Source organism: Mustela nivalis (assembly GCF_964662115.1).
Source record: "Mustela nivalis genome assembly, chromosome: X".
In the NCBI taxonomy this organism is placed as follows: Eukaryota; Metazoa; Chordata; class Mammalia; order Carnivora; family Mustelidae; genus Mustela; species Mustela nivalis.
This window is the reverse complement of record NC_139040.1, coordinates 37,754,982-37,778,814: the sequence shown is the minus strand read 5'-3', so window position 1 is coordinate 37,778,814 and position 23,833 is coordinate 37,754,982. Positions and strand designations below refer to the sequence as shown.

The 23,833-nt window shown below is 40.9% G+C and overlaps 1 protein-coding gene across 1 annotated transcript in view; it reads right to left on the bottom strand.

Annotated features, from left to right (window-relative positions):
- The window catches only part of GUCY2F (guanylate cyclase 2F, retinal), a gene marked incomplete at both ends in the record, with an annotated part of 98,105 nt that overhangs the window by 58,957 nt on the left and 15,315 nt on the right, over positions 1–23,833 (bottom strand). The window contains 5 exon segments of the mRNA XM_082716510.1: positions 3,822–3,918; positions 15,175–15,207; positions 16,595–16,629; positions 16,632–16,721; positions 16,724–16,969. Coding sequence (XP_082572636.1) covers positions 3,822–3,918; positions 15,175–15,207; positions 16,595–16,629; positions 16,632–16,721; positions 16,724–16,969 — 501 coding nt within the window.

Here is a 23,833-nt window from a genome sequence, read left to right as displayed (position 1 = left end):
CCACATACATTTGGGCTTCAGCTTTACTTTCTTCTAAAAACTTCCTTTCCTGACCTGACTTCTATTGACCTGCCAATTTTTCTAGACTGGATTAATTCTATATTCACCAAGAGTTTATACTTTCAGACATTCCATTTGGATGGAATTCTTGGCTTGGCTTCTTGACTGATTAGACACAGCCAGCTGCAAGTTTGTGACCACACAGCGATTTGGAAAATGTACACTTCCCCTACCTTTTCTTATCAGAAACTGATACAAGCCAAATGCCAAAAAGGATCTGGAGTTCAAGAACTATGTTTAGAATAATGCCATCCTTTTCCACCAGGGCCAAAATAGTAAAAAAATAAAATAAAATAAACATTCCCTATAAGGCTATCAGTCCCTGTTGCTCTTCATTTTTCTCACTTATGCAGTGAAAAGTGATTATTGGTTGTGGTTTTTTCCTCTCTCACTACACCAAAATGTATGCACAAGTGAACGAAAGGATCTGTCATCGTGAGCAAGATTTTAAAAACTTGGGTACTTTGTTCATCTGAAAGTAGCCCTATCCTGTTATCTTTGGTGATTTCTTGCAACGCTGTACAAAACCCAAACATGTTTTGTGTCTCAGTTGGAAAGAGAGAAGGGTAGAGGGAGCTTTTCCACACTTCACTGGACTATTGCAAGGCCTCTGCAAAGAGAGAGTTAATTCAGCCCGAAATCGATTTGTGTTTGTTGCTTTGACACTTGAGAGCCAAAACTTCGAGGCAATGGGCATGAACTGAATACCATCCCAGAAGTGGGATTTTTAAAAACAGATTTATTGCTCTTGACCACTTTAGTAAAGATTGCTACATTTAGAACGATGACTTCTAATCACCTGCTTTTACTACAGATTACCCATTTCTGGATAATATCTTGTCATAGAAGTAACTACTTGTTTTCTCAGTATCAGGTTATCTATCAGAGCTTGCACTCCAGTATCTGCCTCTTCTGATGAAGATCAGAAATTTCATAGGAGGCATATGAGGTATGACAAATCCAGACAAATTCTATCACCCTGAGTGAGTTCCAGGGTCCTCTAGTGGCTTCAAAAATAGAGACTAACATCAGTACATCTTTATGGAATGAGGGTGGAATGTACCTTTCAGCCACAATGATAATTTTGGCATTTAGCAGTACATTTCCAGGAACATGATATCAACCTTACAAAAAAAAAATAGATGACTAAAACAAATCAGAGTTAGGGTTGTAACTGAGAATTAAGCTAAACAGCTGAACATTTCATCTGACTCCAACTGCACAGAGTATTGCCATGTAATCCCATCATCACCCAACCAACTAGTTCAAGTATACCTTTCTCGGCCACGTTTACACAAATGATCAGTTTGGTCACAGAGATCCTGAATTCTCAAACCTGGTATACTGGTTTAGTAAAAGTAAATGTCACATGGGGACAAATAGGATGTGCTTTGCATTCTCTCCTTATATCCTGCTACCACTATACTAGAATTTGGACAAGCAAATGTCTTCATTTTGGCCACATACACTAGGCACAAAGAGACAACCTCTCCCGTTACTACTACAGTTGACAAAACTCTTCCTCATGCTTTCTTTCTTTTTTTTTTTTAAGATTTTATTTATTTATTTGACAGAGAGAAATCACAAGTAGGCAGAGAGGCAGGCAGAGAGAGAGAGGAGGAAGCAGGCTCCCTGCTGAGCAGAGAGCCCGATGCGGGACTCGATCCCAGGACCCTGAGATCATGACCTGAGCCGAAGGCAGCAGCTTAACCACTGAGCCACCCAGGCGCCCCCTCATGCTTTCTTTTTTTCCAAGATTTTGTTTATGCTGTTTTCTCTGCCTCCTGGGGTCAGGAAGGAAAATACAAATTGGTCACATAGACCGAATGTAAGATAGCAGAGAGTGATGGCAAGTGGGTCAAAATGCAGAGAGCATGTTTCTTCCGAAAAGGGTAACTACTACTGAGCCCTGAACAATTGCCATGAAAATACCCAAGGCTGACAGATCTTCCAGCCTTTATAAAACACCCAGAGGGGAGTGTGGGTGGCTCAGTCAGATAAGCATCTGCCTTTGGCTCTGCTTCTCCCTCTGCCTGCTACTCTCCCTGCTTGTACTCTCTCTCTCTCTGTCAAATAAATTTTTAAAATCATTAAAAAAAAAAGAAAATTAAAATACCCAGAAATCCAGGTCTTTATGTGCAATCTCCCAATTTCAAAGTTCTGGCCACTATTTTTTATAACTATAAGGGTCAAACAAAAGTGGTTACCAGTTTGTGACCTGTGACCTAGACAAATCCTATCTGTCCTTGTTTAAGACCCAGCTTTAGTGCTGAGTCTCTTAAAAAAATACCCCTCTTCCACTGATACATCTCCTCTGACGCTCACCATATTTCTAGTGTCTTTTATGCAATATGGCAGCTATCAGATCCCTTGTGTGGTATAGTTTGCATCTCTGACTTAACTATAATTTCCTTGAAGGCATCTCTCACAAAGCCTAATCCAGGGTCAGAACAGGCATTCAGTGAAGAGCACCAGTTGTTACACAATAACCATCAGAACAGAACTGCACGCCACCCCGCAGGGACATTCAACTGATTTTCACTCATTGATTCATTCACCAAACTTTTGCAAGCACCTATTACACTATCAGCACAAGGTTGGGAGCTATGGGCTAACATTAAAAGAAAATGGATCTCTGCCCTTGAGGAATAAGCACTCAAACATGGAGTTCAGATATACTGAAGGGCTATATGAAGTCAGAGCTACATTGTTGCTCAAAGTGCACTGCGTGGCCTTCACAAAACTGTTCTAAGACAGCACCTTCCACTAGAACTGTAACCTGAGTCACATATGTATTTTTAATCTTTCTAATAGTCATGTTAAAAAAAAAAAACATAAGAAGCAGGTAAGAATAATCTTAATATGTTTTTTTCAGAGGGGAGGAGCAAGATTGCAGAGAAGAAGGAGACCCTGTTTCAACTGGTCCCCTGAATTGAGCTAAATATCTACCAGAATACTCTGAACACCCATGAAATCAGCCTGAGATGTAAGATTATACACTTCTAGATCTCTACCGGGGCAGGAGATCATTCATGGAGAGGTGTGTGTACCTTGCCTGGATCATGGTTGATATACTCAGCTCTACATCCCATCAACCGCTTCTCACCAAAATGACTAGGAGGAGGAACACCCAACAGAGAAAAATTCAGGGACTGTGCCCTCTGCCACAGAACTATTGGATATGGACATAAACAGTATGTTGGAAAGGGAATTCAGGGTAAAAATTACCCAGGCAATGTCTACGTTGGAGAAGACCATTAGTGGCAACATAGAATCTCTAAGGGCAGAAGTGAGAGCTGATCTGGCAGAAGATATGCTTTATTTAACCCACAACATCCAAAGTATCATCATTTTGACATGTAATTAATCTTTTTAATTTAATGAGCTATTTTACATGTTTTTGCACTAAATCTTCTAAATCCAGGGTATATTTTACGTTTAGAGCACGTCTCAATTTAGACTCACCATGTGCTTTTTTTCAAAGATCGACTGATTGATGTGAATGAGATATTGAGAGAGACTGAGAGAGCATGAGTTGGGGGAGAGAGAGAACCTCAGGCAGACTCCACACAGAGTGCAGTGCCCGAAATGGGGCTCAGCCTCACCACCCTGAGATCATCACCTGAAGCGACATCAAGAGACAGACCCTTAAACGACGGAGCCATCCAGGTGCCCCCAGACTTGGCCCATGTTAAGTGCTCTGTAGCACCAGTAGCTTGTGAGTACCATATTGAACAGCAAGGGAGGGGGTTGCTCCTTACCTTACTGCCAAAGTGGGGATTGATAAACGTCACATCCTTCAAAGTCAGTAGAATTCTATTGGGTCCTTTAATCAACTGGATTTTATTTATATGACACCTGAAACAAGTGTAAAATCAGAGGGTCACAGGGAGCTGGGCATTTTGTGAACCCAGGATAAATTTGCCCTGTGATGGAAGTTTTAAAATATACAAGATAATGGGGAGACTAACCACACATAAATCTTTACCCTCATACCCACAGCAAAGAGAAACAGCAGCCCTGATTCTCACCACTCACAGAATTACAAAGACCAAAAGAGAAAAATGAAGATGCTATTGAAGAGACACCAAAAGGGAAGGATGAGGCTGCTGCATGGAGACAGTAAGTCAGACTCATAAAATGGTGACCCCTCCCCCAAAAAATGGTGATCCCACATCAAGAGCACATTCAAAACAACACCTTGCAATACTCATAAAGAACTCACCACCCTTTCTCCTATGCCACAGTACATATTCTAATAATACCCAGGCCAAGAAGCATTCATCTCTATTTTATAGGCACAAAAACACATTCAGGAAACCAAAAAAATTAAGCAAATTGTGCAATTCCCTAGCCTGAGGCAGAGCTGGCACTCCAATCCTTGGTCCCTGGCTGCAGGCCCAGATTTCTGTCCAAAGATCACTTGTCTTGTAAAGTAGCATCTATGCGTTGCCAAAGCAACAGGTTGAAAAGTGGAAAAATTCAATCAGTTGGTTGCTTTGTCTACATGATTCCAAACAAGTGGGCTGACTAGGGTTTTTTTTTTTCTTTTACTGAATTGGTCTCTTGTCTGTGCATTACACACACACAATTTAAACCTGATTCTCTTCAAACATGCGCATTAATTTGCAGCAAATGTAATTATTTCCTATAAATCAATTACTAGACACAGAAGTTTTTGATGTCTACCCACCCTGCCAGGTAGGTCATCTCAGTTGAGTCGACCAGGCAACTTAAGAACCTGAAGGATACCTTGGACTTAGTCTGTGTGGTTGTTTTGTTCTGTTTTGTCTTGAGGGTGCTGACAGCTACAGTTTAGCTTCGCTTTTTCCACAACCCCTTAATGGCCACCCTATGGAATGTATTAGAGCCTGTGCCAGAGTGTGGAAAACAACCACTGAATCAAAATGCTTTGTCAAGTTACTGTAAGCAAGTCTGCGATGTCACTGTAGCTTTAAGCACCAGTAACACTGTCTGTTAGTCTCAGTGAGTCCACTGGTTTGTAAACAAACAATTAATGTGTTTCTAATTGTCTGCCCACAAGTATGTCCTTTATCACTGTGGGAGCTGCTGCCCTGTGGTGAAAATTAAAAGCACCCTATAATGAATTCTTGGGTAAAGCACATGAATCTTTTGGCGAAGTAAAGCTTCACCCCCTAACTTATCTGTTTCATATGTGTGGTGATGTCTTAAAGCAGGCACACCTGTGAAAATAACCATGCTACACACTCTAGTAGAAAGACAACTGGACTCCCAATCCAGAGACCTGGGGTGCAGTGCAGATTCTGTCATTAATTAGCCAGATGATCTTGGGTAAATAATTTAACCTCTTCATGCTCCGTGTCCTCATCTGTCTAGCCAGATAATGGTTTGTGCATTACCCGCTTATAGAGTAGTTTTGAAAATCAAATGAGATAATATATGTGAAAGTGCTTCAAAAAGCATGAAGCACCATGAAAGTATTAGAGCTAATTATTATCATTATCATCATTAGTTTTACAAAGCACTGAAGAGCTTTATAGAAAGGCGAGGCAATCTGGTTCAGAGTCGGTAGAAAGGAGGAGTTCAAAGAATCCTTTGTTTTGGGGTGGTTGGGTTCTTTGCACGTCTTTCTTTCTGGAAAAAAAAATCTTAAACAATCAAAACACAGAGAAAAGGAAGGAACAGAGAGTCACTCTCCTGCAAATAATCACCGTCTATTACAGAAACTCATCAGACACTCATCAGAAAGTCGTGTAGCCGTGGTGGGCCGAGAGAAGGAGGCAGGCAGCAAAGAGAGGGCATCTTTTGTGCTCTGTTAGCTGAAGTACCAAGGACCAAGTGACTCTGGGAAATGATGTGCCTCTCTCCCATCTCTGAGTTTTCAGTGGCCACTTCAAGTACCAATTGTCTCAAACTCATATTCCTCTCCAATCACGTCCATCTCCAATCATGTCCCTCTCCAGCCTTCTCGGCCCTTCAGCCCACAAACTCCAAACATCCCCCCCCCTTGCGATTTTATAGACTTTCCCCCCTTTCCTTCACAAGAATTGCAGATTGAGCTCACTCTAAGCTGAAAGAACCAGTCCTTTCCATGGGAAAGACCAGTGAGGCCAGTCATTGGCCAGTCATTTTAATTTTGGGGAGGTTGACAAGTAACCTAAGCAGCTTAGTGACTCCATTTTCAATCTTGCCATGGGATGTTTTGGCATTATGTAGCCAGAGCCCACTACTCTTCAAATCTCCCTAGAGAGGGGAGATTTCTGATTAGATGACATTTATTTTCCCTAAGCATCTAATGATGTTAACTCAATACTCTGGTCTTAGGCAGCAACTAAACTCAATACATTAAATTTCTGTTCTGAGCCAGAGTATGTCACAGCCGCAGAAATTAAAAAGAACCACCTTTGATATAATGTTTTTGTCAAGTGTGCTTTAACAATTCATAAGATACCCACTACTCTGTATGGCTTTATCAAGTTTCTAATATAAGGAAATTAAATAAGAATGGTTTGGGGGGTTTTTGTTTGTTTGTTTGTTTGTTTGTTTTTTGCTGTGATGCCAACATACTAAACGCCAAGAGTACCACCTGTTAGAGTTTCGAGCTAGGATTTCACAGACTCATTATAACATCAGAACTGGAAGGGCTCTTCAAGTTCACTTAATCCAATCCCTTCATTTTACAAATGAGAAAATTCTGACTGAGAGAGGTATAGTGCCTTGTCCAAATTTACACAGCTGTTTAGTACACTCTGGACATTTTTTTCAGAACTTGCCAAAGGAGCTCCACTCCATTCCCACCAAGTTCGTGTCATATTGTTGTGAGGACCACTCTTACAAAAAGATAACAAAGGTGTGGTTAGCAGAATGGAAAGTGTGAAGTGGGAGGGTCATGGTTGATTTCATTTTTTACTTTCCCCAAATCATCTTAATTTGGGGAGAGGTCAACTGTTAAAATGCCAAGATTAGGGGGGGAGACAAGATGGCGGGGAAGTAGGAGGAGGCGCCCTTTCAACCTGTACCCTAAAGTGAGCTGATTACCTTCCAAAGAACACCGATCACCCATGAAATGAGTCTGAGATCAGAATTATACACGTCTGGATCTCTACCGGAGTAGAAGACGCCAGTGGGCAGGTAAAGCAGAGTGGGAATATCGGACTGATATCGGAAGATAAACAATAGGAGGAGGGAGCCACCAGAGGCGACCCATTGGAAAGTAATATCCCAATACGAGAGTGCCCTGCGCCTGGGGACCAGCATTAACTTGGGAGTCTGGTAGAAAGCACTCAAAAAAGAGCAAAGGATCATCGGCGGGAAATTGCGAGAATCGGGGTGTTAGGGTCCGGGCTTAAGTCCCCAGACCCAGGACAGCCACCCCTGGCGCAGAGCCAGAGAGAGTGCGGCGGAGAAACCAGGTCTCGGTCCCTGAACCACCAGCGGGCCTGAGAGTGCTTGGTGCCTGGCTCCTGTGAGGGACTGGGAGCCTCGCCAGCCAACAGAAGCACAGCCTTTTTGCAGTCCCCACGCGAGTTCCCTGCTGTGCCATTAGAATCCGAGTCGTGCCCTGTGTCCTCCCCTGAGAGAGGTGCACACAGGCGCCAGCCCGGTGCTCTCGGACCCAGAAAGACCAGGCACTCCCAGCCCGGGCCAGCAGGAAAATCTCAGTGTGCGATCGCTGCTTGGAACTTCTGGGGCAGTATGGAGCTGCCCAGACAGCCGCCTCTGCCGTGGTTTTGGGTACAAGCAAAACATCCTGAGTCCCCAGGGACTGCGACTGGGAACCTGCACTGCCAGCCGCCAAGGGGGGATTTATTTGGGCTCTGCAGCCAGACTGAGGCTTCTCTCTGACAGGGAGGTCAGGGTGCAGTTTGCTTTCCTCGAAACCTACAAAAACCATCAGAAGCGGTCAAGGAGAGAGAGAAAAACAAAAGTGAATAAACATAAAAACCTCAAGAGAACAAAAGCCTGAAAAAACCAGTTTCCTCAGAGCCCACCTCCTTGAGGGGGGCGGCAGGACTTAACTCAGAGAACATCATTGACTGAAACCCACGTGGCAGGCCCCTCCCCCAGAAAACCAACCAGGAAAGGAAAAAAAAAAAAAAAAGACGACAAGAGAACAACCACCACTACTTCATAGGACAATTTTTATTATTAATTCGTTCCCACTATTCTGGCTCATTTTTTTATATAGATAACTTTTTATTATTATATGGATAATTTTTTAACCTATTTACCGTCACAGTGAGATGTCCAGTATATCAAATTCCATAATAACCTTCTAACCTGAACTTTTTGATATATACACCTGTGTTTTCCTTTTGCATTTCTATTTTTTTAAATTTCTTTTTTTAATTTTTAGTTTAGTCTAGTTTATTCCTTTTTTAAATTTTTATTTTCTAATATTCATATAGATTCATATAATATTCATATAGATTCATATAGATTACTTCAAGGTAATTCCCTTTCCCCAATCAATGCCACCCCTATAGGTAAACCAATTCCTAATCCCCCTTTATCTTAGGACAGTTGAGTCCTTTAACAAAAATATCAAGATACAGCCAGGAAGAATCAAAACAACCTTCCTCACCCACACTGAGAATTTACAACCACTCTCCCATCTTTTTCTTCCACTGGTATTTCTGTGTTTTTGTGTTTGTCCTGATAGTATATAAATCTTACACTCGGGGTTCTTTTTGACGAGGTTCTTCCTTTATTTGCATATATATATTTGCAAATATATATATATATATTTTCTCTTGTCATATACTTTATCAGTGTTTTTGTTTGTATACTTCATAAATCTTACCTTGGGGCCCATTTGGGCTGAACCTTCTCTTTTGTTACACCTTTCATTCCTGTCTCTCTCTCTCTCTTTTTCATTTCCTTTTCTTTTTCCTATCATTTGGGTGGGGAACCCTGATTGCTGAGAAGCATTCCAGGGTGCACCTTGACTGCACCACAGTCGATACACCCAGCTACACGCATTCAGCCATCTCTCACCAAAATGACTAGGGGGAGGAATGCCCAACAGAAGAAAAATACAGAGGATGGGCCTTCTGCAACAGAGCTAATGGCTATCAACATAGACAATATGTCGGAAAGAGAATTCAGGCTAACAATTATCCAAGCAATAGCTAGGTTGGAGAAAGCCATGGGGGACCAAACGGAATTGATTAGGGCCTAACTGAAAACAACCAGATCATGTTTTCAATATTAGGGAAGAGCTGAAAGCTACAAGGGATGAACTTCACAATGCACTCAATGAGTTCCAATCTAATCTAAATTCTCTCAAAGCTAGAGTAACTGAGACAGAAGATAGAATTAGCAATCTGGAGGACAAACAGATAGAGAGAAAGGATCAGGAGGAAGCCTGGAACAAACAGCTTAGAAGCCACGAAAACAGAATCAGGGAAATAAATGATGCCATGAAATGTTCCAATGTCAGAATTATTGGAATCCCTGAAGGGGAGGAGAAAGAAAGAAGTCTAGAAGATATAGTGGAACAAGTTCTTCATGAAAATTTTCCGAATCTCGTGAATGGAACCAGCGTTCATGTACTAGAGGCCAAAAGGTTCCCCCCCCAAGATTACAGATTCTCGAAAGTCCTCGAGACACCTAATAGTAAGAAAGAAGAATTATAATTGTAGGCAGAACCTCTTGAAAGCAGCTAGGACAAAGAAGATACTTATGTACAGAGGAAAGCCCATCAGAATGACATCAGACCTGTCCACAGAGACCTGGCAAGCCAGAATGGGCTGGCAAGATATACTCAGGGCACTGAATGAGAAGAACATGAAGCCAAGAATACTTTATCCAGCAAGACTGACATTCAAAATGGATGGAGAGATAAAGAGTTTCCAAGACCGGCAAGGCTTAAAAGACTATGCAACCACCAAGCCGATACTGCAGGAAATATTAAGGGGGGGGGGTCCTATAAAAGAGGAAAAAGCCCAAGAATAGCATTGAACAGAAATATAGAGACAATCTGCAGAAAGAAAGACTTCAAAGGTAACATGATGTCAATAAAAACATATCTACCAATAATCACCCTCAATGTGAATAGCCTAAATGCACCGATAAAACGGCACAGGGTTGCAGACTGGATAAAACGACATGACCCATCCAAATGTTGTCTACAAGAGATCCATTTTGAACCTAAAGATACACCTAGACTGAAAGTGAAGGGATGGAGAAGCATCTTTCATGCCAATGGCCCTCAAAAGAAGGCTGGGGTAGTGATTCTCATGTCAGACAAATTAGATTTTAAACTAAATACTGTAGTCAGAGATACAGAAGGACACTACATCATTCCTAAAGGGACTATCCACCAAGATGATCTAACAATTGTAAATATCTATGCCCCCAATACGGTAGCAGCCAATTACATAAGAAAACTGTTAATCAAGATGAAGAGTCATATTGATATGAAAACACTAATCATTGGAGATCTTAACACGCCTCTCTCAGAAATAGGCAGATCATCGAAGCAGAAAGTCAATAAAGAAACAAGAGCACGGAATGACACATTGGACCAGATGGACCTCATAGATATATACAGAACACTCCACCCTAAAACAACAGAATACTTATTCCTCTCAAGTGCACATGGAACCTTCTCCAGAATAGACCACATACTGGGTCACAAATCACGACTCAACCAATACCAAAAAGCTGAGATTATTCCCTGCACATTCTCAGATCATAATGCTTTGAAACTGGAGCTCAATCACAAGGAAAAGTTCAGAAGGAACTCAAACACCTGGAAGCTAAAGACCACCTTGCTTAAGAATGCTTGGATCAACCAGGAGATCAAAGAAGAACTGAAACAATTCATGGAAACCAATGAGAATAAAGACACTTCGATCCAAAACCTATGGGATACAGCAAAGGTGGTCCTAAGGGGGAAATACATAGCCATCCAAGCATCCCTCAAAAAAATTGAAAAATCCAGAACACAGCAGCTGTCTCTACACCTTAAAGAACTGGAGAATCAACAACAAATCAAACCAACTCCACACGTAAGAAGGGAAATCATCAAGATTATAGCTGAGATCAATGAGGTAGAAATCAGAGATACAGTAGAACGTATCAATGAAACTAGAAGCTGGTTTTTTGAAAGAATCAGTAAGATTGATAAACCATTGGCCACACTAATCCAAAAGAAAAGAGAGAAAGTTCAAATTCATAAAATTATGAACGAAAAGGGAGAGATCACAACGAACACCAAGGAAGTAGAAACAATCATCAGAAGTTATTATCAACAGTCATATTCCAATAAGCTAAGCAACCTAGATGAAATGGATGCATTCCTGGAAAACTATAAACTCCCAAAATTGAACCAGGAAAAAACTGACAACCTGAATAGAATGATATCTAGTAACGAGATTGAAGCAGTGATCAAAAACCTCCCCAAAAACAAGGGCCTGACGAAACTTTCAAAGAAGAAATAACACCTATTCTCCTGAAGCTGTTTCAAAAAATTGAAGCAGAAGGAAAACTTCCAAACTGTTTCTATGAAGCCAGCATTACCCTGATCCCCAAACCAGGCAAAGACCCTACCAAAAAGGAGAATTTCAGACCAATATCACTGATGAATATGGATTCTAAGACTCTCAACAAGATCCTAGCAAACAGGATCCAACAGCACATTAAAAAGATTATCCACCATGACCAGGTGGGATTCATCCCAGGGTTACAAGAATGGTTCAACATTCGCAAATCAATCAATGTGATGGAACAAATTAATAAGAGAAGAGAGAAGAACCACATGGTTCTCTCAATTGATGCAAAAAAAGCATTTGACAAAATCCCGCATCCGTTCCTGATTAAAACACTTCAAAGTATAGGGATAGAGGGAACATTCCTGAACTTCATCAAATCTATCTATGAAAGACCCACAGCAAATATCATCCTCAATGGGAAAAAGCTTGCGTCCTTCCCATTGAGATCAGGAAAACAACAAGGATGCCCACTCTCACCACTCTTGTTCAACATAGTATTAGAAGTCCTAGCAACAGCAATCAGACAACAAAGGGAAATAAAAGGTATCCAAATTGGTAATGAAGAAGTCAAACTCTCTCTCTTTGCAGATGACATGATTCTTTATATGGAAAACCCAAAAGACTCCACCCCCAAACTACTAGAACTCATACAACAATTCAGCAACGTGGCAGGATACAAAGTCAATGTATAGAAATCAGTGGTTTTCTTATACACTAACAATGAAAATACAGAAAGGGAAATTAGAGAATCGATTCCATTTACTATAGTACCAAGAACCATAAGATACCTGGGAATAAACCTAACCAAAGAGGTAAAGGATCTGTACTCGAGGAACTACAGAACACTCATAAAAGAAATTGAAGAAGACACAAAAAGATGGAAGACCATTCCATGCTCTTGGATCAAATGAATAAACATTGTTAAAATGTCTATACTCCCTAGAGCAATCTATACTTTTAATGCTATTCTGATCAAAATTCCACCGGTATTCTTCAAAGAGCTGAAGCAAATAATCCAAAAATTTGTATGGAATCAGAAGAGACACCAAATCGCTAAGGAAATGTTGAAAAACAAAAATAAAACGGGAGGCATCACGTTACCTGATTTCAAGCTTTACTACAAAGCTGTGATCACCAAGACAGCATGGTACTGGCATAAAAACAGATACATAGACCAGTGTAACAGAGTAGAGAGCCCAGATAGGGACCCTCAACTCTATGGTCAAATAATCTTCGACAAAACAGGAAAAAATATACAGTGGAAAAAAGACAGTCTCTTCAATAAATCGTGCTGGGAAAACTGGGCAGCTATATGTAGAAGAATGAAACTGGACCATTCTTTTACACCTTACACAAAGATAAACTCAAAATGGATAAAAGACGTCAATGTGAGACAGGAATCCATCAGAATCCTAGAGGAGAACATAGGCAGTAATCTCTTCGATATCAGCCACAGCAACTTCTTTCAAGATATATCTCCAAAGGCAAAGGAAACAAAAGCGAAAATGAACATTTGGGACTTCATCAAAATCAAAAGCTTCTGCACAGCAAAGGAAACAGTCAACAAAACAAAGAGGCAACTCACGGAATGGGAGAGGATATTTGCAAATGACAGTACAGACAAAAGGTTGATATCCAGGATCTCTAAAGAACTCCTCAAACTCAACACACACAAAACAGACAATCATATTAAAAAAAATGGGCAGAAGATATGAACAGACACTTCTCCAATGAAGACATACAAATGGCTATCCAACACATGAAAAAATGTTCATCATCACTAGCCATCAGGGAGATTCAAATTAAAACCACATTGAGATATCACCTTACACCAGTTAGAATGGCCAAAATTAGCAAGACAGGAAACAACATGTGTTGGAGGGGATGTGGAGAAAGGGGAACCCTCTTCCACTGTTGGTGGGAATGCAAGTTGGTGCAGCCTCTTTGGAGAACAGTGTGGAGATTCCTCAAGAAATTAAAAATAGAACTTCCCTATGAAATTCCCTATGAAAAATTCCCTATGTGATTTTACTACTGGGTATTTAACCCAAAGATACAGATGTCGTGAAAAGAAGGGCCATCTGTACCCCAATGTTTATAGCAGCAATGGCCACGGTCGCCAAACTGTGGAAAGAATCAAGATGCCCTTCAACGGACGAATGGATAAGGAAGATGTGGTTCATATACACTATGGAGTATTATGCCTCCATCAGAAAGGACGAATACCCAACTTTTGTAGCAACATGGACAGGACTGAAAGAGATTATGCTGAGTGAAAGAAGTCAAGCAGAGAGAGTAAATTATCATATGGTTTCACTTATTTGTGGAGCATAACAAATAGCATGGAGGACATGGGGAGATAGAGAGGAGAAGGGAATTGGGGGAAATCGGAAGGGGAGTTGAACCATGAGAGACTATGGACTCTGAAAACCAATCTGAGGGTTTTGAAGGGGCAGGGGGTGGGAAGTCGGGGTACCAGTTCGTGGGTATTATAGAGGGCACGGATTGCATGGAGCATTGGGTGTGGTGCAAAAATAATGAATACTATTATGCTGAAAATAAATAAAAAATAAATTTAAGGGGCGCCTGGGTGGCTCAGTGGGTTAAGCCGCTGCCTTCGGCTCGGGTCATGATCTCGGGGTCCTGGGATCGAGTCCCGCATCGGGCTCTCTGCTTGGCAGGGAGCCTGCTTCCCTCTCTCTCTCTGCCTGCCTCTCCATCTACTTGTGATTTCTCTCTGTCAAATAAATAAATAAAATCTTTAAAAAAATAAATAAATAAATAAATTTAAAAAATGCCAAGATTATGAAAAAGGAGCATCCTATTAAGCCATCTTCAGCCATGCCATTTATGCCCCGATCCTGAATTCATTCATCAGAGTAGTTGGTCACTTTTTATGGGATCTGAGGGAGAAAGACAAAGACATGTTGATAATGATAACATTGATGATTAGCTAGGATAGCTTTTGTCCAAGGAAGAAGGACAGTGTGAATCTGGAGTATAATACACATGGCAAAAGGTATGAGTGTCAAAGTGAGGGTTCTGGGCTCCCAGCAATCAGTGGGAGAATCCCATGTGTTTGGGCAGGACGTAGGACTTTACCACTCAGAGTGCCTCCTCTGAGTCAGGTATTATTCTAGGTGTTTTACATACTTCAGTTTATTTAATAATCCTCACTACAATCCTGGGAACTAGGACCATATTCCCAACTGCTGGATTCTTGCCAAAGTCTGACTAATTCTTGGAACTGGTTAAAATATCCCAATTTTATTTTGTACTAGCCATACCGTTTGAGGAAAGAGGTGGGTAGTGGAGACTGCCAGTGGAAAAGGGAGCACAGACAGGGAGTACACAGACCCTAAAGTACTAGTTCTCTTATTTCACAATAATGGGGCAAGCCATATTTACTCACAGGCAACAGCACCGACAACACAGCTGAGGAAGTTATTCCTGGCATCATGAAAACACTTCACTCAAAATGGGGGACAGTAGGGACAGTAGGGATAGTAAACCGCTATGGAAAACAGAAAATCAGTGGGTCATGTAATGAAAAAATTGTACTGAAACATGACTTCCTGGAAATAAATACTAACAAGGCTATTATGGCCTTTTATGTTTATATAAAAAAATGTACCATATAGAGTAAGCAAATCCATTAATAGCAGGGCTATAAGCAAAGCAAGTCAGACCATCACACAGACATGGTCAATGCCTATAGAGAGCAAGAGGAAGAATGGCATTACCAGAGAGAAGCTGTAAATAAAGGGCACCATGAAGCAGCACCTCGTGCTTTCTGGTGAGTCTAAAATCAAGCCACATCTACCTAACTTAATTCCATTTTTCTACAGCACACTATGTCTTGTTGACTTTATGGACACAGAAAGCAATTTCACTGTTCTGAAATAAAACCACTCACCACTCTGACAATAACAAATCACATGAATTAAGGGTGACCCGGGTGTTGCTTTGGAGGAAAAAGTCCATGAATGGAAAATTTTGAGTACCTTAATTTAAGGTGGATCGCAATAGAATTTTTGAGAATAAATAGGTTATCTCACCTATGATGGGTATTATGTCACCTTCATAAAATAAAAAAGACATTTTGAATTCACTAGAGTCCATAGACCTTGTGCATTATAGATGAAAAACATAGCACTTGTCCTTCAAGTGTGAGTCTGGTTTTGATAATTAGGGTTTCGCTGAGATGTAAATTACCCTCTAGGAAACCTAAACATTTGGATGGATTACTAAGATTTCAGAAGGAAATACATGATGACACTAACATCAGGGTAGTAGGGTATGTCACGCTCAAGCAAACTAGAAACTGAAGTCCATTTCAAACAGAGGCATTTGGTTTTAGAAGGGTGTGGTGTACACTCACACAGGAATAATATGGATCCTTCCAAAGTTCCCCTCTGGCTCTTAGAGATTTGATGGAATTTCCACTCTTCCTCAAGCTAGAGGAGTTCCATCAGTCAATCTAACTGCGAGTATTTATTGGACACCAACTGTGTTGGTTGGCGGGAGGTGCACATAAGAATTATTAGCTATGGTACCTGCCCTCAAGGAGCGGTATGTTTGGGAGGGGGAGAGACAATCAATACACAAGAAACAATTGAAAAGCAATTTTGTGCTAAGCTGTGAGGTACAGTCTTTTAGTTCAGTGGGAGTTCAGAGAAGATAGGGTATAGAAATGATATCCTGATGCAAACTGACTGACAGGTTTTGTATACATCAAGGGAAGAAGGAGTGATCTTTCTAGCAGGGAAAATGATCACAGGTCATTGTCAACAATAGACTGAGGAAAAGATTCACAACTTCCTCTTCTTAGAGTAACCTCTCTGGAAGTGGGATCATTATGAAAATGAGTCGGAGTGGCTTTTAAATTGTAGATGATTTTCCAAGGCTGTAAAATAGCTCTCATCTTCATTATTTTAGAATAACTACCTGGAATGCCAAGATGTTTATCTCCACGGAATGCAAATGACTGATTCTTTGAGTGTTCCAGTGTTAAAATACACCTTCCCTTAAATAGGTTCCCTTGTAACCCACACTGAGCCAAACTGACTACCAGTGATTTTTCTATTCCTTACCTCGACATATCTTCCCTTCTGCAAACCAGCATTGTGCATCTGCTTGAGGGGGCCTTCCACCAGGGAAGCAAATGGCCAGGGGGGTGGGGGGGTCCCTCCAAACCGCAGCAGCTCCATTTCCATTTCCACAGTGTAAATACTATAGCGTTCCCATTCTTTCCAGTCGGTGTCCAGGATTACATATGCTGCAATTCCATTTCCATATGAATCTGTCATTATCAACTGGCTGAATCCATAGAACTGCGTGTTTCTGGAATGCTGAACCAGGCTGGCATTATTCATGGCTTGTGTGATAAAGTAAATTGAATTATAGATGGTTTCAAACAATGGTGAAATATATTTTTAAAAATTACAATTATCTTGAGCCCTGGTCGCCCTAGAGCAATCTCAGAGTGCATTCCAAGCCTGTGTTCATTATTATGGGCTGCACGTCTGAGTGGAGGAGAGCTATGAAGACCCAGAGGAAAAAAACAATTGTTTCTGAGGACTTGCTTGGTATCTCCCCTGAATTTTTCTGTTTTTCTCCCCCAGGCCTTCACATCTTTAAATATATCAAATATGACAATTTTATGAGCAAACCAGTCATACACAATATATTTTTATGCTCCTAAGCTAAGAAAGTGATTTAGAGTTATAAAGGGCACTAAAAAAACAAGTATGGAATAGACAAGAGGCACACAAAGGAGATTTACCAGGTTAATTACCAGTGCATTATGCATGATAAAATCATTTTGCTGGCACTACTAGAATGGAAGGTGAGTGTGTTAAGGCTGTAAATAATGTGTTTCCACAGTCCATGTCTGTGTCCTGTCTTAGTCCAAAATGGCTCTTCTCCTAGACATGTGCTCCCTGGAGAAAGTGAATACTAGAATACAGTTTGAAACACACAACCACACACATATACATGTAAATGTGCATCGGTATGATACATACATAAACATACACATACAGTCCCCTAAAGACAGTGCCAAGTGTAGTAATGCATGGAGGATGTGGGTTTTAATCAACAAACCCTATATCCTGCTGGTGTCCAAAGAGGCAAAGCTTTGTTGAGAAGCCACCGTAAAGCAGTAAGGCTTCTACAATGGATAGCGTGACTCTGCCTGCCATACATTTAAAGTAAAAGCAATAGCATTTGGTGTACTATCCCTGACACACTGCTTAGTGACCTAGTAAATTTGATTTGGGAACAAACTTGTATCTATTCCAAAAAGGTAGGGAGGAAGAGAGAACGATCCCTCTCTCAATCCCTGCCCACCCCCGCCACAGGCCATGGCTTCCTGGTTTTCCATAACATTTCACCTCTAGAATGGAGTTCAAGAAAGCGATGGTCATGCCGTTTTACCGAGCTTCAGAGAAAGCTGATACTTGCTACTTTGGTTTCACCAGGACTAGAAAGCTATCTTCCTCCTTCATCTGAATAAGAGGGTTTAAAATTGAATGGATCATTTTCGTGTTGGAAAGACAAGTCAAGATGCAGAGAATTATAGTAGCAGCTAGCAGGACAATGCCATGCCCTGTTGACAGAGCAGTGTGTTGTCAATTACCCAAGGAGTATCAAAAATACCAATGCCAAACCCAATGCAGACAAACAAAATGAGATGCTTTAGGTTTGGGATCTAGTAATCAGTATTCCTAAAGTGTCCCAGGCATTCTAATACACATACGTGGGTTAAAACAATACAGAAGAAGAAGTCACAGTGGCCTGTGGTCTCTTCCTAATACCAGAATGTTCGGCAAATCATTTATACCCTCTCCCTGGGCTTCAGTTTCTTCCTCTCTAAAATGTCTAGAACCACAAATGTCTACAGTTGGAGATCATTGGGTCTAGTTCTCTATCTCTTTAGACAGGAAAGGGAGGCTCAGAGTAGTTCAATGATCTGTCAAGGTCACTGACTGGGGCACAAAATCAGGACTAGAACACAGGTTATCTATTCTTAGTTTAGCATTTTTGCTTGAAATAGGCATTACCTGAAGTCTTTTTTAGGTGCGAACTCATATGAAATTTCCCAACACTTAGTCTAGCACAAGGACCAAATTTAGCTTGCAGACATTTCCGTTTGGACTGTATATATTATTTTTCCCTTTATCTCTCTGATCTTTTAACATAAGAACGTTAAACAGCTCAGTCCTTGGTCCTCTTTCCTAGCAACACTCACTCCATTGGGGATCTCCCCGGGTCTCATGGCTTTAAATACCACATTTATGCTATAAATCTCAGATTTATACTTCCAGCCCAGACTGCTAAATTCCAGACTCATAAGCCAACTACCTACTCTGATATCTTTACATGGACACTAGTTTTCAATGTACCCAAAATCAAGTTCCTGATTTTCACCTCAAATCTTCCTGCTTCATCTATAATGATCTTCTCCATTTTTGTTAAGAGCAGCTCCATTCTTCCAATGGTTCAGGTGAAAAACCTTGCCCCAGATAACAGAGCTAACTAAGAGCAGGGCAGAAATCAACATTTCAGTTCCCTGAGTGTTTGTCTAGGGATGTCTTTCCACTGATTCGCCTTAACACACACTATAGAAGGAGGCATGGCGAACAGGTGCCATGTGCATCCACAATTAGTCACCTAACACACACTGAGGTCCCTAATAGCATTTTCACTAACTTTCCCTTTTGACTTTCTCAGATGCTCCATTTAATGGTCCTCAGGAATTTTGCGAGAGCCTGACTGTTTTCTGGGGCTTTGGTAGGTTATGACAATAAGTTAAGGCTGGAAGGTGGAGTATAAAATCAATACTAGTAAAACAAATGAGTGTAAGAAAAAAAAAAAAACCACAGGGCAGCAAGCCCCTGAAAGCAGAGAAAATGCTAGTATTCTGTTTTGAAAGGCACGGAGCCTTCTGGGAAAGAGACTGTATCTACCTACAGCCAAAAGCAAAGATTGAAACTATTAAAAAACAACACTCTCACCTTTGAGTTGACCCATCTCACAGGATTTTCAGCTAGTCAGCCTATGCTGCCTTCTGTGTTCTTGGAGTGACCCCTGCTAGAGCTGACTGACAGCAACTCTCCAAGACGACTGAAACCTAAAGCCTATTTTTCAGGATTCTCTAGCCTCCACCACATAGCACACCTGCCCACGTACGTGTGTGCGCATGTGTGTGCGCGCGCACACACACACACACCTTACACATGTGCATGTGCATAAGTGCACACACATACACACACAGAGCCACGAAAATAGAGGGACCTGAAGCTAAAGGAAAGGGCATAGCTGTAGCAATTCATAGCGTTCCGTTGCAAAAGAACTGTCACAGGGCCCACTCTCACCGTGAGGGCCTGAATTTGTGTCCCAGCTGGTTTGTGGTGCTGTTTCACCCACTGTGCCCTTCGGTACCCTTCAGTAGTAGAAATTGTCCCTTCCTGTAAGTCAAAGGCACACTCTGTGAACATTGGTCACAAAAGGTCTCCAGCTGCGGCTGCTGCAAATAATGAAAGAAGAGGTAGAAGATGGGGTGAGGGAAAAAAGGCCGTCTCCACACCCTCTGTCCCTGCTTCTGACCACAACTCCAAAGAAGCACGATAGCATTGGCAGGAGTTTCTGTCAGGCGGATGACCTTGTTCACATCACACTCATGACTCAATCTATTAGTTTTGCCTGCTGCATGGACCTGAACCTGACTGAATGAATTATGAATAAATGATTGAGAATTGATTGTTTGTTATTCAGCAAATTTAGCTACTTCTACCCTAGGCTTCTTGGAGTTTGGTATCCAAGAAAACAAGGTCTGGGTCAGGAGCAGTGATTTTCAAATTTGTTCAATTTAATGGTTCATGCTGTTGTTAAGCTGACCATCATCAGTCCCGACTTACTGTGCTCACAAGACCCAAAATTGGCTTCCAAAGCATTTTGTCCTTAGAAACATACATTGAAACACACCTGGGTCAGAAAGCATCATTTGAAGGACAAAATGGCAACACCACTTTTGAACAAAAATCCAGGCATGTGAGAAACCAGATGGTAATCAAATTCCTCTTATTCAAGGTGGGACCTCCAACAATGCATGATCTCAACCCTTGAACTTAGCCAAAAGATGGCTAATAACCCAATCTATTTTATATGATACTCAGGAATATAATACCTTTATTTTTATAGAATGATTCCCTTATTGTTTTTATAGAATGATGTACAAAGTGTAGCCACTGTAAGCAGCAGGCAACCTTTCCTGACAAGTGTCTGGTGCGCCCCATCCTGGAATGCTTCAGCCCTAACCACGTCCCCTGACAGGCACATATATTTAAGCTAATAGAAACCAGTGGGTTCCAGGAGCTTCAGGGGCCCCTGGGTTTGCTGAGAAATCCAGAGGATTTCCTTTGCTTAGGCAAATAAGGCCACATTTGGAAAAATTATCCCAAATGTGTGTTCTAGCAATATGCATTTTTAGCCAGTAGCATTTTCCTGAAAACAAGCATTAGGAATACAGCAAAAGTAAAGGATATAGGCATGAAAACCTTACTTCAGAAGTCAAATTTTAAAGGTACAAAGTGATAATCCTTGCCCAATCATCCTGAGACTAAATTAGGAAGTTTGTCACTGGCTTCCTACCCCCCAATCCCTCCATTTTGATTCATTGTTCTCTCTCTCTTTTTAAAAAGATTTTATTTACTTATTTGAGACAGAGAAAAAGAGAGTAAGCATGAGTTGGGGAGAGAGGCAGAGGGAAAGGGAGGAGCAGACTCCCTGCTGAGCAGGGAGGTAGATCCTAGGACCGGGAGATCACGGCCTGAGCTAAAGGCAAACTCCCAACCGACTGAGCCACCCAGGCACCCCTGATTTACTGTTCTCTTTTCATGGGTCCTCATAAAGTCCTAGTACTTCCTAGGATAGAGGAAAACAATCTGAAAAACCCATTCAAATCAAAGTGTTAGTCGCTTAGCAATATTACATTGAATAAAGCATTGGACATGGGATACAGTGTAATTTATTATGTAGTTAAATGGTTCTGTTAGCAGATCAGTATTGGAATCCCTGCTCTGCCACTTGCCAGCAGCTGTATAACCTTGGAAAAGTTACCTTAGCCTCAGTTTCATCATCCATGAAGTAGAGATAATAATACCTAATTTGTAGGCTTGATCTACAGATCTGATGAGAACATTCATGTTAATTACGAGGCACAGAGTAAGCACTGAATACATGAGAGCTGCTATTATTTGTACTTCAGAAGAGGAACACAGAACTCTAATAATACCATCCTGGAAAAATAGTGGTCAAGGACCTTATCCCAGTCTTGAATTTGTGACCAATAAGTAAAAATCCCAATTTTATTTTATTCTATCTTAAGATTTTCCTTATTTGTAAGTAATCTCTACACCCAATATGAGGCCCAAACTCACAACCACGAGATCAAGAATTGCACACCCTACTAGCTGAGCCACCTTGGTGCCCCTAAAAGTCCCAATTTTAGACCCAGTGTTCTTAGCACCCTAAAATGGTAAAACCATTCCCCTTCATTGAGGAAAAGAACTTATTTCTATTTTGTTCTCCATGGTATCACCTGCAAAGTGCTGAGCCCATAATAATAATAAAAAGAACAACACTAATACCACTAATAATAAACATTTATTAAGGAGCTATTAGGTGCCAGGCAAGCTCTTTATGTGTATTAACTCATTTAATTCTCACAACAACTATATGAGGGAGGCACTATTATTACTCCCAACTTAATATAATGAAAAGATACAGAGAGCGGGGCGCCTGGGTGGCTCAGTAGGTTAAGCCGCCGCCTTCGGCTCAGGTCATGATCTCAGGGTCCTGGGATTGAGTCCCGCATCGGGCTCTCTGCTCAGCAGGGAGCCTGCTTCCTTCTCTCTCTCTCTGCCTGCCTCTCAGTGTACTTGTAATATCTCTCTGTCAAATAAATAAATAAAATCTTTTAAAAAAAAGAAGATACAGAGAGCTTAAGTAAATGTACAGCACTCTGCCTTCAAAGCCCATGCTCTTAACCATGTTATATCTGAGCTAAATAAATATTTGCTAAATCAAGTAACTGCCAGATCCACCAATAACTTTTTTGTAACTTCTTTTTTTCCTTCATGACTTCCTGATTGAAGATAGTGAGATCGAGATTTTTTTTCCTCAGTCTCTTCTTCCTCTCAAATATCGCTCTCAAACAAGGAGGACAAGGAACAGAAACACCAACCTTCCACACCATTCCCCCAAGGGGGATTGTTGGTAAGCATCTAGCAGATTTCCCCCCCTGAGAATCCCACAAAGGCGTAGGAATTAGAGGCATCAAGTACTGTAGAAGTTGGAGTGAGGCAGGACTTTAAAGGAAGGACAGCCCTTTGAATGTCCTTGTAAGGAGTGATTAGACATCTGCCATCCCCACCTTTATTAAGGAAAGCCAAACCCTGCTGGAAACAGGTTAAACTGATTCAGAACAGCTCTAGAGCTGGGACACATAATCCAAAGGAAGGTAAAAGTTAGGCAAGCCACAAAAAAGAGTGATGAAGTTGAAGTGTTTATACTTAACAATGAGAGTCCCAGTCTCCCCCCTCCATGACTCCTAGAATAGTGACAACCAGGATTATGACTCCCAAGAAGATGGGAGTATTCTTCCCTGAAGGGAGTGTAGCCCAAGAGGCAAGATCTACAGGTACTGACAAAAAACTTCAGCTGGATAGCCAATTTCTCCACTGGTTAACAAACACACAATGTACATGCACCTTCAAATCTGTCTCTTAGAGCTTCATTCTTTTCATTCAGGATCACCAGAGAATTAAGGAAATTAAGAATTAAGGAAACTTCCAAAATGAAATAGAAAGACCAAAACAAAGAAGCATGAAAAATTAGAAATGGAGAAAAACACAGGCAGCAGAAAAGAATTTCAAAGTACAATGAATATTTTCTAAGAAATAAGATAAAATACCATATTTACAAAACAAAATCAGGATGCTATCAAAATAGAATAATCAAACAGCAAGAACCAACTCTTGGAAATTAACAATATTATAGGGAAAAAAATTAAAAATCAGTAAAAGAAGATGCAAAATTGAGAGGCTCTTTTAGGAAGAGTAATTTATAACAAAAATATGGATGATACAAGAGAAACAATTAGACAATTAAAAAATCAACCCAATCTTATAAACAACTAATAGTATTTTCAGAGAGAACAAAGACAATGTTGTCGAAGAAATTATCAAATAAATAATATACAAACATTTCCCAGGTAGAATGAGATTGAA